The sequence below is a fragment of the Schistocerca piceifrons genome, chromosome 8 (genome assembly GCF_021461385.2).
Source record: "Schistocerca piceifrons isolate TAMUIC-IGC-003096 chromosome 8, iqSchPice1.1, whole genome shotgun sequence".
Taxonomy (NCBI): Eukaryota; Metazoa; Arthropoda; class Insecta; order Orthoptera; family Acrididae; genus Schistocerca; species Schistocerca piceifrons.
In genome coordinates this window covers 172,295,210-172,310,398 of record NC_060145.1, presented here as the reverse complement: position 1 = coordinate 172,310,398, position 15,189 = coordinate 172,295,210, and the positions used below count along the sequence as shown (strand labels likewise).

General features: G+C 42.5%; 1 protein-coding gene across 3 annotated transcripts in view; it reads right to left on the bottom strand.

Annotated features, from left to right (window-relative positions):
• The window catches only part of LOC124711259 (putative fatty acyl-CoA reductase CG5065), a 492,981-nt gene that overhangs the window by 42,821 nt on the left and 434,971 nt on the right, over window positions 1–15,189 (bottom strand). For all 3 annotated transcript variants that reach the window (XM_047241233.1, XM_047241234.1, XM_047241235.1), the window contains 2 exons: window positions 6,072–6,372; window positions 1,822–2,070 (listed from right to left, as the gene is read on the bottom strand). In XM_047241233.1, coding sequence (XP_047097189.1) covers window positions 1,822–2,070; window positions 6,072–6,359 — 537 coding nt within the window. In that variant the 5' untranslated portion in view covers window positions 6,360–6,372. The remainder of the gene's footprint in view (window positions 1–1,821; window positions 2,071–6,071; window positions 6,373–15,189) is intronic.

Below are 15,189 nucleotides of genomic sequence, written 5' to 3'. Positions count from 1 at the left end.
CAAGAATCAGCATGCAAACCATTCAACAAACATCATGGATATGGGTGGTCGGAGTGCAATGGCCACTTGTGTACCCTTGATGACTGCACAACACAAAGCTGTATGCCTCACCTGGGCCCGTCATTGGACTGTTGATGATTGGAAACATTTTGCCTGGTGAGACGAGTCTCATTTCAAACTGTATCAAGTGGATGGACATGTTTGGGTATGGAGACACCCTCATGAATCCATGGAACCTGCATGTCAGCAGGGGACTCTCAAAGCTGGTGGAGGTTCTGTAATGGTGTGGGACATGTGCAGTTGGATTGATGTGGGACCCCTGATATATCTAGGTATGACCCCGACAGGTGACAAGTACGTAAGCATCCTGTTTGATCACCTGCATCCATTCATGTTCATTGTGCCTTCCGACGGACTTGGGCAATTCCAGCAGGACAATGCGACACCTCAGAATTGCTACAGAGTGGCTCCAGGAACACTTCCCAGACATGAATATTATTGAGCATATCTGGGGTGCCTTGCAATGTGCTGTTCAGAACAGACCTCCACCCATCCACACTCTTATCGGTTTATGGACAGCCTTGCAGCATTCATGTGTCAATTCCCTCCAGCACTACTTCAGACATTAGTCAAGTCCAAGCCACATCATGTTGCGGCACTTCTGCATGCTCACAGGGGCTCTACACGATATTAGGCAGGTGTACCAGTTCCTTTGGCTCTTTATTGTTTTTTCTTTTTAGCAATTTATTGTATTTTATTAATTTTGTTGACTTATACACCCGGTAAGCCACTACAGACTTTAACAAGTGTATTTTTCTTTTTATTCTATATCATACAATATTTTATACATGTGTAATGATGTTAAGCTGATTGTGCATTTATTTTCTAACAGTGCCACTATGTCTCCATTACATTAGGACATGTTTTCAAAACAGGTAGGTGCATAATTTTCACATGTATGTCAGTAATACTTTTCTTTATGGCCTATTTTATTACCTTAAGCTTTACCACTCATTGTATTTGTGTGTTTCCCATGTCTGCTGCAGATCTGAATATGGTCACTACTGACCAAAACTGATAGTTCGAGGACCCAACAAGTTTATGATAATAGATGGAAATAAATAAATTTTCTTCACTTTTTTGATCACTGTTCTACTTGCAACCATGCCACAGCTTCTGTACTCTGAAGTATTTGGCCAGTGCTGCTCCTGAGGAGCAGGGTAATAAGGAGTACCTATGAGGAGCATCTAATGACAATGTTTGATCTACCTTTGACACTTATTGTTACCCAAATTATTTTGGATTCAGAACCTGTAAAAAGCTCACTAGACATTATTGTGTAATTTACAATTATAAAACATGCCACAACCACCACCACCACCACCACCACCACCACCACCACCACATACAAACTTCCTTGTTTCATAATTAACAAAATCACACATACACTATAATATCACAATGTATTGATTTAGTAACTTTCTTTTTCTCCAAGAAAATACATGGATATTAGTACAAGTAAAAGCTTAATGTCCAGAAAATGAAAAATCTTTGAGATCTATGTGGACAAAGAAGACATAAAGGCTATAACAAACTCCATTTCATAACAGTATATGACAATTAAAATATTGGTTACTCATAATAAAATTAAACACTGCCAAACTGGAGCTGAAGTAATGGCTTTATTAGCAATGGATTGTGTGTGCTCCTCGATTATATGTACCAATTATAATAAAAAAAAAAAAAAACACACACACACACACACACACACACACACACACACACACACACACACACTTCACTGTGAATGATAATTTTTACCTCAAGGCCCAGCATACGATGACACAGCTCGACAAGGCGCTTTGTGCCTAGCATGTTAATAGTAACAGAGAGCTTCAGGGCTTCATCAAACTTCACTGTAGCGGCTGAATGGAAGACAACAGAAACAGTGCGGATCAGCAGGTTCTGGTCAGACTGGCTAATTCCGAGTTCAGGTTCTGTAACATCCCCTTGAATTGGCACAATTTTGTTCAGCTCTTGCGGACGCTCTTTCCTCAGGCGATCGAATAGCTGAAATTATTAATTATTAACAGATATCATTAGCTACAAATATAAATATCATTCTCTCTCTCTCTCTCTCTCTCTCTCTCTCTCTCTCTCTCTCTCTCTCTCTCTCTCTCTCTCTCTCTAAAAATGGCAATTTTTTAAAATATAAACAGTGTGTATAATTCCTGCACATTCAGGTACAAATTCTGGTGGGAGATAACTTCTGTCATTTACATTTCAACTACAAGTCCTGGCAGCATCATTCTACCTCCAAAATTATGAGATGTTTAAGAAATTTGTTAGTCATATAAGGTTAGATATTTGTATGAAATTTACACACTACCATTTTATAGTCTAAAGTGAAATACACTATGAAAGTAGTAAAAGTTTTACACAGAATGCCACGATTAACAGTTTCAGCTGCAGTTTTATGCACACTGAATGTGTAAGTTACATTCAAGTTAGTGGAGACCTAGAGTTTGCAGAATGCTACAAACCGACACATTTCATCACTTTTGCTGATGGAAGGATGCTAATGCATCTCAGATGCGCAGAATCAACTAACTGTTTTTCCATGTGCAACTTTGATGATCTGGAAGTGTCAGCATTTGGTACCACAGAATTAGATGGTCAGAAAGATGAGGGGGAACTGGAAGAATCTTCAACATTAGACATAAAGACCAAACACAATGAACAATGGCCAATAACTCCACAATTGGTTTACAATTTAAAGCACTTGAGTCACACTGGGATAAATATTTACAATAATTTAGACAATCACCATGAGGTTAAAAAGAGAAACCTAATGAATCAGTATCTTTATATGTTCTGCTTTCTGCTGTGTTAATTGTAGCTGTCATTAAACATGATGACAACATTGAACTGTTGAAATGTGACAAGGAATGCAATAATAATAGTAACCCATAGTGTCTTACTTTTTACAACAAAATACTCTAAAGCACGGAAACAGCTGGGAGCACAAAAACCCATGTAAAGATAATAAATCTATCACTTCCCTCTAAATATCAATGATATTTTGGGTTGAGTTTCACTCTGCACTCCAAAGTCATCCACACTTGCTTATTTGTTGCAGATACAGATTGTGAAGTGGATGCTTACCATCTTCCTACGACATCGAACACGTGTAGCACTTTCTGTCACATTTCCTACTGGTTATGGGCTTTAATGTTTGTTACAATAAATATTCAAAGAGTCAGTTGTCAAGACCTTAGGTGGCATGCCATTTACATCGATTACAAAAGTTTTGTCAGTAGATTAAACCACTGTCTTTGGTTCATCCACATTGCAGTGGTTTTTGGATATCATCATGGCATTTGAAAACTTACTCGAACAATTGGAGTTTCAGAGAAACAAGAAGAATTGAACATGCAGTTCTCTTTCTAGTAGTGTGCATAATAACTCGCCTCACAGATATTGCACTAAATCTGACACTTTAGTGACACAGCTCATTGTACTGGCAAGGGATTCATTGGGAAATTCATTGTTTGACTGTAGACTGTTTTGGCCATTGTTAAGCTGAGGTCCTCCCTAAATGCTATTCCCAAATCCACTAAACCAACAGGTTATGTCCTAACCCAGTTTTCACATGCATGACTTTCAAGATGTAGTATAGATGCCTGTGTAGTTGTTACATCAGTCTGTCTGATGCAAGATGATTGGCAGTTGTACATACCAGGTATTCAACTTAAATGCTGCCTTGGGTGGAACATCCTTTGAATAAATATAACTAGTTGCTTTTTTGTGGGTAAGTAATTTGGGTAGCACAAGAAATGATTGTTTTCTGTCACGAAATATATTTGACAGTGGACTCATATAGGAACAAATGTACCAGCTTTATGTTGGCAGGGAATGCGCAGATGAACAAAATTCTTGCAGCCATCTTACATACTCGGCCAGAATAAAGGTTTTTTAACCAATCACATTACTCACTTTTACAATTGTGAAGTGATGGGGGTGCCACGCTGGCAGAAGCCCGCTATTATGAATGGATGTATGCGCAACACTGAACGGTTGTAACATAGCTTTTTATTTGACTGTTGTACTTTAAAGCATTAGAGTAATACATCTGCTGAATTGATAATGCATGCCTTCAGCCCATTATTTTGCTCCTGAAAATGAACAAGAGCTCGTAATAGATCTTTGACACTACTGGATTAATATAGGAGAGTAAATCCAGTGGTACAGTCTGCTTGCCATCAGAATGGTTCTTGTTGCTTGTGAACTGTGCAGTACAATACTAATTCTGTAAGCTGATGTGCTGAGCACTGCCAGGCATTTGATAGAAAATTAATTTCACTGTGGTCCTGTGACGAATTCGAACTGCCAGTCTTCAGGCGTATGCAAGAAATGTTTATTGGCTGTGTAAGAAGAGGTTAGTTTGCGAGTGTACGTAGGCCAAATCACTTGAGTGAGTGCCACCTGTTGGATAAAAAATTCCAAAGGCATCCACATTGTGGTGAGTGCACTTAGTAGTGTGGCTCCTGCAGCAGTTGCAAAACTGTCGTCCATTACAGCAAGGGACTCTCTAAGATGGGGACATCATTTTTCAACCTAGAGGAAGTAGTGTTTGCTGCATCTATTCATTGCAATAAATATCCAGATTTTGGCCGCATTTTAAAATGTCGCTAATTGACACTGGCAATACTAGGTAGTCAGGGACCAATCTGCACTGGAAGTTTGTTAATCTTAAAACCCAATGCAACTTGAGTCATGTACAAATCTGCAAGGAACTTCCACTCTTTCCTTTGGTGGTAGTATTCCTTGTGCATTCACGACTCTCAGGAATTGCATCTGTGTACCTCAAATTGGCAATACAAGGTATGTGCTGTCAAAAACTGTTGAGTATCTGCTGTAGGTGACTAAGGTACCAGACATCCATAGCTGACACATGTGGATCATTAATGCGTAGACAGCAGAAATCGAATTCTTGACTGATTTTGTCAATGATACACTGGAGTGTTTGTATGGCACAGCACAGCCCAGCCCAAATGGCATTCCCAGAAACAGGATGCTTCCTCTGCTCATCGGGTTCCTGGGGCGTGGAACCACAATCAGTGAACAGCGCTACAAAGACACTCCGCAGAAATTGCAAAGTGCCCTGCGTCAAAACGCCCAGGAATGCTGTCAGAGGTAATCATCCTGTTGCACGATAATGCCTGCCCCCATGCTGATAATCGGACAAAGGCTACGCTTCAGCAATTTGGTTGGGAACACTGCAACGTCCTCCGTAGAGCCAAAATCCTAAACCTCTTTCACGACCTGCAGAAAGGCACACGTGGACGTCAGTTGCAGTCTGACGAGGAAGTGCAAGAGTGGATGAGGTTGTGGATCTTCTTGATGGAATAATTTACCAACAGCCGTATGTATTGTAGAAGTTTATTTTATTCTATGAACTTCTATGTGCTATACCAGTTTCGGCATTACATTGAGGCCATCTTCAGGCCCCACTCATCATAGTCGTAAAATCGCTATACACGGAAGGAGCCACCTAACTGGATCCATGAATCAAATCGTCCTGCAACAGCTCTTGGTGGCCAGGCGACAAAGACTGACACTGCCTGAAGATGGCATCAATGTAATGCTGAAACTGGTAGCACATAGAAGTTCATAAAATAAACTTCTACAATACATATGGCTGTTGGTAAATTATTGCATCAAGAAGTTCATGCCAGCCGTTGTCCCACGATCCATAATGGATCAACGAAGAAGGTTATGGATCAGTCAGCAGCCGATCACATTCTACTTAATAGGAATTGAGTGTCTTATGTCCCAGTGGGATAAGTGTCTGAATGTTTGTTGTGATTACTTGTGAACAGAACCATTCCATGATCCCCTGCTACACTGAATACCAAACGCACATTAGATTCCATGATCCATTTGACTGCCTCTCAGATACTGAATAATCCGTTGCAGTTTTTCGGGTTTAAATATCGCAGCTTGTCACTGTAAGTATATTTACGCAAATCGTATGACACCTGTAATATAGGAGAGATGGTGATACTCACCGGTCCGCTGAGGAGCTCTGCAATCCGCGCCTGCACGTCATGGCCGCGCTTGGGCCGGACCAGCAGGTAGATGGTCTTGATGCCGGGACACGCCCACAGCAGTTTCTCAACGAGCACCTTGCCCATAAAACCCGTGCCGCCCGTGACCAGCACCGAACGCTCGCTGAAGAACTGCGACACCGACACTGACGTCGACGCCGACGCCGGCGTCGGCAGCGCCACACTGACACCCCCGCTGCTGCCGCTGCCGCCGCCGCCGCCCCCGCCTCCTCCGCCCCCGTCCGCCATCTCGCCTGCTACACTGAATACCAAACACACATTAGACCTTCCAAGTTTTTGGAAGACGTTGATCACATTCTTTCAACAGCTACATCTACGTTTGGGACTGGCAAATTTTTAAAAATATCGGTATATGTTGCACGTAAATTGAAGACGATGAGGGGGGAAGGGATGGGAAGGGATTACTGATGTCAGCTGGATCGGGACATTATGCGGAATCAACGGCAACGAGCGAAAATGTGTACCTGACTAGGATTCGAACCTGGGATCTCCTACTTACTACGCAGATGCGTTAACCACTGAGCCATCTGGGGACACAGTGTTGTCGCAACTGCGCGGACTGTCTCGGCACGCCTCATGATCGACCCACACTCCCATCGAGAGCCACCAATCCCCAGTCCCTGTCCATTTTCTTCGTGTTCGCTACTCAGATTTCCACAGGAGGTCGCACGTACTAAGCATCTACACTAAAGATCATATATGTTGTATCGATATTTTTAAAAGGTGTCGATATTATCGAACCAAAAATACTTTTCAAATAGCGATATTTTTGGCCCATTCCCAGGCTTGAGAAGTCTCGGGACCGTACAAACTTCACACAACAGGGACGTATTTTCCATTAAATACCAGTGCAGTAATGCGTGTGATTTTGTGCCAAGTCTACTTCAGTTTTACAGTGCGTCTATCAGACGCATGGCTGATGACATACGGAAGTTTGGGCCTGGCCATCAGTCGTGGACGAATAACCAAATGGTACGGCATCTGCTCGCGATACGTGGGAAATCCGGTTCGTGTCCCCGCCCGGCACAAATTTTAACTATCGTCATTCCATTCTACAGCTGTTGGAAGCCCTTATTCTCAATTGCGAATTCATTTGCTGTGTTTCGTAACGGCTGTGGTCGCCGCAGTGCCTGTTCCGTAGGACTGGCATACATGCCCAAAGGAACTTTGCATCGTGATCAGAATAAGACAGGCACTGCAATATCGTATCATATCTTTTCTTGATCCAGAAACTTGGGACGTACGGAGAGCGCACACTCTGCCTCATAGTTGGGAGCAGCGAGTAGTAATTTCCACCATTCTCAATACAATGCTGCCACCAAACGTGTTCATTTTGCACCTCGTAGCTAACATTTGCAGTGGTAGAAATGACACACGGAAGTTGCAAACTTTCATGAATATGCGGTGTAGATACATTCATGTTGATCATTTGTAATACTGAATATGAAATTAAATTGAGCCCATTGTAAGACACTTACAGTAAGAGTAGCTAGAATGGGAGAGAAGTCTGCCAATGAGAACTACAGCGCCGATGACTCAAGACAAGATAGACAATAAAGATTATTACTTTTGATGCTGAATATTTAACACCCATTAATCGAATGTCGATCATTTAGGCGCAGGAGATTATATATATATGTATGTATCTCACGAAAAAACATGTATATTTTATCACATGGTTATTTTTTTGCTCGTCCCTAATCTACATCTGCAAATACACTGTGTAGTGTACAGCAGAAGGATACTTGGCGTGGCACCACATGTTAAGATTTCTTCCCGTTGAAATCGCGTATGGAGCGCAGGAAGAATTACTGCTTAAATGCTTCCGTAATCAGTCTTAATACCACCTGCATGGACTCTGCGGGAACGATATGCAGGGCGCCGAGGACTATTTCTAGATTTTTGGCTTAATATTGGTTTTTGAAATTTTGTAAATAGGCTTTCGCGAGATTACTGGCATCTATACTTCAGAGCCAAGCAATTTAGTCCCCCCCCCCCCCCCCCCCCACACACACACACACACACACACAACTTCCGTGACACACTCCCATGAGAAACATACATCTGTGGCAATTCGTACCGCCCTTCTTTGTCTGTTCAGTTTTCCCGGTCAGTTTTATTTGGTATGGGTCCTACACATTTGAGTAATGTCCTTGGATGGGACGGAGCCTGTGCGATCATTCCATTTACATCCATACAAACTGTTAGTCTTTGATTCACGAATTCCAGGATGAATGTAAGAAACGCATAAGTTGGAAGAGGTCGTTCTGTTTGAGCTACGGTGCGAAAGGTGGCAACTGATCCTCAATAATGATGAGTGTGAGGTCATCCACATGAGACTAATAGGTATCTTGTAAATTTCGGTTACTCAATGAATCACACAAATCCAAATGTTGCCAATTCAACTAAATACCTATGGATAACAATTATAAACAACTTAAATTGGAATGATCACGCAGATAATGTTGTGGAGAAGGTGAACCGAAGACTACGTTTTATTGCCTCTGAGCACTATGGGACTCAACTGCTGAGGTCATTAGTCCCCTAGAACTTAGAACTAGTTAAACCTAACTAACCTACGGACATCACAAACATCCATGCCCGAGGCAGGATTCGAACCTGCGACCGTAGCGGTCTTGCGGTTCCAGACTGCAGCGCCTTTAACCGCACGGCCACTTCGGCCGGCTACGTTTTATTGTCAGAATGTTTAAAAGACGCAACAAATCTATTTAAGAGACTCGCTACATTGGGCTTGTCCTTAATCTGCTACAGTATTGCTGTGCAGCATAGGATCCGTACCAGATAAGATTGACGAAGGACATCTAGGAAGTTAAAAGAAGGGCAGCTCGTTTTGTATTACGCCAAGTAGGGGAGAACTTGTCGCGAATATGATATGCGAATTTGGGTGGCAATCCTTGAAACAAAGACTCTTTTTGTTTCGGCGACATCTTTTCACGAAATTTTAATCTCCAGCTTTCTCCCCCAAACTCGAAAATATTTTATTAATACCCACCAACAAAGGTGAAATGATAATTGTAATAAAGTAAGAGAAATAAGAGCTCGCATGGGAATTTTTAAGTGTCCGTTCCTCCCACGCAACGTTCGAGACTGGAACGATAGAGGAAAAAGAATGAAAGTGGTTCGATGAACCGTCTGCCAGACACTTAAGTGACGACCGTAGAGTAATCATGTAGATCAAGATACAGACCTCATTACGTTTGAGCTCATTATATAACTTTAGGATTCTACAACAGAGACGTTAATAAGTTTTGGGAGGGGGTACTTTTGCGAATAGTTTCTGCTACCCTTCTTGCAGACGGGAGTAACCAACCTGGGCTTTCTTCGAATCACTAGGCACAGTATTTTGTTCAAGCTAGCTACCGTATTTTCATCTAGCAGTGTAGCAAGAACTAACTACGCGGGAGTTTGTAATATTGTAACATCGCTACTGAATCCAAATTCGGAAAATGTATATAACAGTGTACCATTAAAAAGCGATACAGACTGGAGAGAGACGGTCTATGCATAAGCTGAGCGACGCATTGTCTTCTCTGACCAGAGAAGTCAGTGGTATGTCAAGACAGACAGTGAAGTGGGAACGTGAACGAATGTACTTGGGTGTCTCCTCCACGTGAAAGGGTACAATATCAGCATGTGTGATCGAAGCTATATTCCGCAAGACACCATACAGTATGGGGCTGAGTGTGCTAATGATAACCCCCCCCCCTCCTCCTCCTCCTGCCCCCGCCCCCGCGAATGTTAAGTGGCAACAATGACTGTGACTAAGTCTCCGAATGAGCACGAATTTCTCTCGTTTTCCCCCTGCTGGTATTTCGTGGGATGTATGTGGGAGGATTATAACATGTCACCCGACTTTTCTTAGAACAAACGCTCTCGGATTTTAAACGACAAACTTCTCCGTAATGCAAAGGGCCTCTTGCAGCGTCCGCCACTGACCCACTCGATTAAGCCGTCGCGCTTACTCACCGATCCCATGACGAAACGTACATCTCCTCATTCGACCTTCCCTGTCTCGTCCTTTAATCTAACCTGATAAATATTCCAGACTGATGAGCAACAATGAAGACTCAGTCGACGAATGTTTCGTAAGCCATTTCTTTCGTGGATCAATTACCGGTTCCGGCAGTTACTGGCTTTCTTCTTAGCTTTCCAGATGGTTATAATGTCAACTTCCGCCGTATGCAGCAGCCCCTACATTAAAATACATTATTTGAATGTTGAGGCAGCTACTCACATCGATGCAGTTAACGCTTTATGAAAAATATCTGAAGTTGGGCGATGACTGCCGGATACAGAGAGTGTAATACAAGGAGTGTTTTTAAAGGAAGTTATTTTTAGAAATTCCTCCACTGCAGCGACGTGATCGCCATTTTGTGCATGCGCTCTGCGTGCCGCACTCCGTTTGCAAGCCACAGTCATTCGTCGTATTTACGTTTATTTGGGAGTATTTGAAATGCCTCCTCCGATTGAGAATCCAACCGAATGTGAAATACGCGCTTTGATTCGTTTTTTTAGTGCTAAAGGAGTGAAAGCGGCTAATAGGTGCTGAATCTTTTTACAGACACATGCCTCCCCTTATATTCTACGTTAAGGTTGCTGCGAACGGTTATTTCCCGGTGATTTATCGCTAATAGCGTAATCGAGCATTAGTGGATTCTTCACCTAGTTATGGGTTGTACGTTACATTTATTTACGTCCAGGGTAAAACGCCACTCCCTGCTCCAATCGTCGATTCGTCCACGAATAGCCTCACACAGACATCAGCGTTATCCGCTATATCATTATCATAAATTATTAAGAATAACGGCCTTTAACACTCCCTTGGGTGACTCCCGAAATTAACCTTGCGTTTGCCCATTTTGTTCAGTTAAGAATTTGTTGAGTTATAATTGATACAAAGTACTGAATTCATTTAAAAATCAGGTCTCATAATCTGTAACCTTGTGTTTTGTTCACTAAACGACAACACTGATCAGTATCAAATGCCTTCTCTGTTTGCGAAATCCATGTTACGTTTTATGGAAGAGGTTTTAGTTTTCACAAAGTGATTATGTACATGACTAGAAAGCGCCTTGATGCCAGTGATATAAATCGTGTGGATCTGCCCGACGACCCTTCTTGGAAGCGAGTGTCACCTATTTCCAATCGTTTCGTACGCTTCGTTGCTCCAGCAATCCATAGTAAACAGCTGATAGAAATGGAAGAAGTTCTGCCGCATAATTTGTGTAGAGTCGCTCTCGTATCTAATCTGCTCCAAGTACTTTCCAACTCCTTAACGACTGTAGCTCAACTGTGCAACGTTGGCACAGCACTGGATGGCCACATACAGGAGGTGGACAAAAATATGGAAACACCACAAACAACACATTACCATCACTAACACGGTTAGGAGACGCTTTGGCATTCAAAATAGCTTTCAGTAATCTTGGAATGAATACGTACAGGTCTGGTATGGTTTTCAAGGGAATCTTATGCGGTTCTTTCAGCAACCTGGTGCCAAGTTGGGTAGTGATGCTGGAGGTGGACAGCGATCACGAGCTGTTCTCTCCAAAGAAGACAACAAAGGCCCAATAATATTGTCATTTGGTGACTGGGGTATCTCAGAAAACCAATCCTGGACTGTGTGAGCCGCATAAACAGGTGCCTTGAACAATGGGATGGACCTTATCAGCCAAAATGATCACATAATCCTTGGCAGTAATGCAATTTTCCTAGTGCCCATGGAATACAATACAGCTGCCCAAATTATCACAGAATCCTCGCCATGTTCACTCTTGGGACGTAAACTCGACCAAACAGTGTGAAACAAGACTCATCCAACCAAATGACACTCTCGCATTGCTCCACAGTCCAGGTATTATGGTCTCGGGCACACGTTTTCCTCTTACAGGCATTTGTATAACTAATAAGTGGTTTTGAAATTCCACCTCGGCTTGCGGTTCCCTGCTTATGGACCTCCCTCCGTGTTGTTTTGCTGCTGACACGGTCGTGAGTGCGACACTCAATTCGGCAGTGACTTTTATAGCTGTCGACCCCTTATTTTTCGCCACAATCCTCTTTAATGATCATCCATCAAGATGACTCAACACACAATTTATTACGCGCTGTGATTGCGTGAATAATTTTATTTCCGGTTGAAACGTAACAGCCCATTAAGACTTATTTAAAACGAACATTTCCCAGTCTAACTCACGATCGCACATGTAAACAAAATATGTAACTCGCTTAGAAAAATTTATAACTGAAAAAATAACTGTTTAATCTATTTCAGTTAAAAGCGTAGAAGCTCTGTAAATGAAGGGAATAATTCCCACTAAGGGAGTCTAGTAATTAATAAAAAACATAAATGTATTATTGTAATTTCTTATTTGAGAGTTTATTCTCGAATGAAATAACATACAGGTACTAACATCATAGTGTACTTACTGTACTGAGGAGACATACGTTTATGTATGTATTTTCAGTTTTTTGTATAAATTTTAATTGTTAATTAATCAAATATTCATTTTAAACAATGCCGAGGATTGTTTGGGATCGCTTAGAACATATAGATAGGGGTAGCCATATCTACATCTACAGCCATACTCCGCAAGCCACCTGGCGGTGTGTGGCGGAGGGTACTCTGAGTACCTCTATCGGTTCTCCCTTCTATTCCAGTCTCGTATTGTTCGTGGAAAGAAAGATGGTCGGTATGCCTCTGTGTGGGCTCTAATCTCTCTGATTTTATCCTCACGGTCTCTTCGCGAGGTATACGTAGGAGGGGGCAATTTACTGCTTGACTCCTAGGTGAAGGTATGTTCTCGAAACTTCAACAAAAGCCCGTACCGAGCTACTGAGTGTCTCTCCTGCAGTCTTCCACTGGAGTTTATCTATCATCTCCGTAACGCTTTCGCAATTACTAAATGATCCATTGGATCTTCTCTATCTCTGCTATCAACCCTATCTGGTACGGATCACACACACTGGTGAGCAATATTCAAGCAGTGGGCGAACAAGTGTACTGTAAACTACTTCCTTTGTTTTCGGATTGCATTTCCTTAGGATTCTTCCAATGAATCTCAGTCTGGCATCTGCTTTACCGACGATCAACTTTATATGCTCATTCCATTTTAAACCACTCCTAATGCCTACTCCCAGATAATTTATGGAATTAACTGCTTCCAGCTGCTGACCTGCTATATTGTAGCTAAAAGATAAAGGATCTTTCTTCCTATGTATTCGCAGCACATTACACTTGTCTACATTGAGATTCAATTGCCATTCCCTGCACCATGCGTCAATTCGTTGCAGATCCTCCTGCATTTCAGTACAATTTTCCATTGTTACAACCTCTCGATGTACCACAGCATCATCCGCAAAAAGCCTCAGTGAACTTCCGATGTTATCCACAAGGCATACGGGAGTCACTACTTCGTGTGATTTTGGACAGAGAGCATGTAGCTGGTTGTGCATAATTAATTCATTATTGTAAGTATATTACAACTTATTTCAGATTTGTCAAGATGTTATTTTAATTAATTTGAGAATAAATGTTCAGTGGAAACAAAAAAACAGGATTAATTATCTAAAAAATAACTTTGTAGTTATTTTTTTTACAGTTACTGTCCCACGACTTATGCAGCGCCAGATTGCCAGATACGATTAGTAAAAATTACCCCTAAGAATGTTATACGCTTTACCTGTATGCGGTATAAATCTTCGATACGGTGCCGCTCGTAACACCGAACATTTCGTCTACTTCGGTTACGGAAGAACCCGCCATAAGAGCATCAACAATTTGTCCACATTCGACTTCACGTATCTCCGGCATAACGCACGCAGAAGCACACAGAACACTGTTCCGACCTCGACTGACACTTGCAACGTACTGAGGACATCGCAGAGGTGCCCTTCGTGGTCGAATACAACAGTGCAGTCTGCAGGTTTGGCTGGCACCTGCATTCATGTTCTGGCATCCATTTCTCGCGATGTTAACACATTCTTTGCAACTCCTACAGTTGAAAATGAGTGTAAAGGTTCGTCTGGCGCTGACTGGACGCTGCAGCATTCGAAGTGGTGTAGATCTCTACATCCACCGTTTCACTGTCTAGGTCTCACAAACGCCTCAGACTGCAATGGACACGCGAACGCCATCTCTTCGGTAACATTCTTCGAAGTACGAATGGTACAATTGTTATAGTGTCCGGCAAGTTCACCTGCCAAGTCATCCACGGTGCGCGTGTCTGATATGGCTAGTCGGTAACTTGTTTGTCATGGTCCTCTAGCAGCCGTGCGGACGCTTCGTGAGCTCGCACAGAAGTGGAACAGTCTCCAGGTTCTTGGCGCCGTTTTAAGAGGCTCTGTATGCAGTATGTGAAACCTTTGCACACACTAAATTTTCTAAATCAGAGATCAAGGACTGTTCGGCACTCGTAATCGTTCGCGAACTGTCTTGCTCCTTATCTGTGGCCTGGATGACGAAAAACGAAGTGGCAGACCGTCTCTCTGTGAAGAACTAGCAAACAGAAGAGCATTTGAGACCTTAATGCCGTTATACTGGTATACCACAAGCGAAGAGATTGGAAGAAAACTGAAAAGCACTCATGGTTTACTTTTCAACATCTTAAGGACTCCAAGCACTATGGAACTTGACATCTGAGGCCATCAGTCCCCCCTACTTAGAACTACTTAAACCTAACCAACCTAAGGACATCACACACATCCTTGCCCGCGGCGGGGTTCGAACCTGCGACCGTAGCAGCAGCGCGGTTCCGGACTGAAGCGCCTCGAACCGCTCTGTCGCAACGGCCGGCCTTACACGATATTTCGAACATGACAAATGTAGTCTCCTGCTGATTTCTGCTACTGCTCACATCCATTCAAAAAGCCCACCGAGTCGAGACAGCAGTGGAAATTTTTCAGTTGTGCAGGCCAATATAGATTACTTCTTTAGCCACGTAATCATCTTGGACGAATGCTAGCCGTATCATTACGATCCTGAGACAATGGAGCAAAAGAAGCAATGTAAACATGCGGATTCATGACTGCTGCAAAAGAA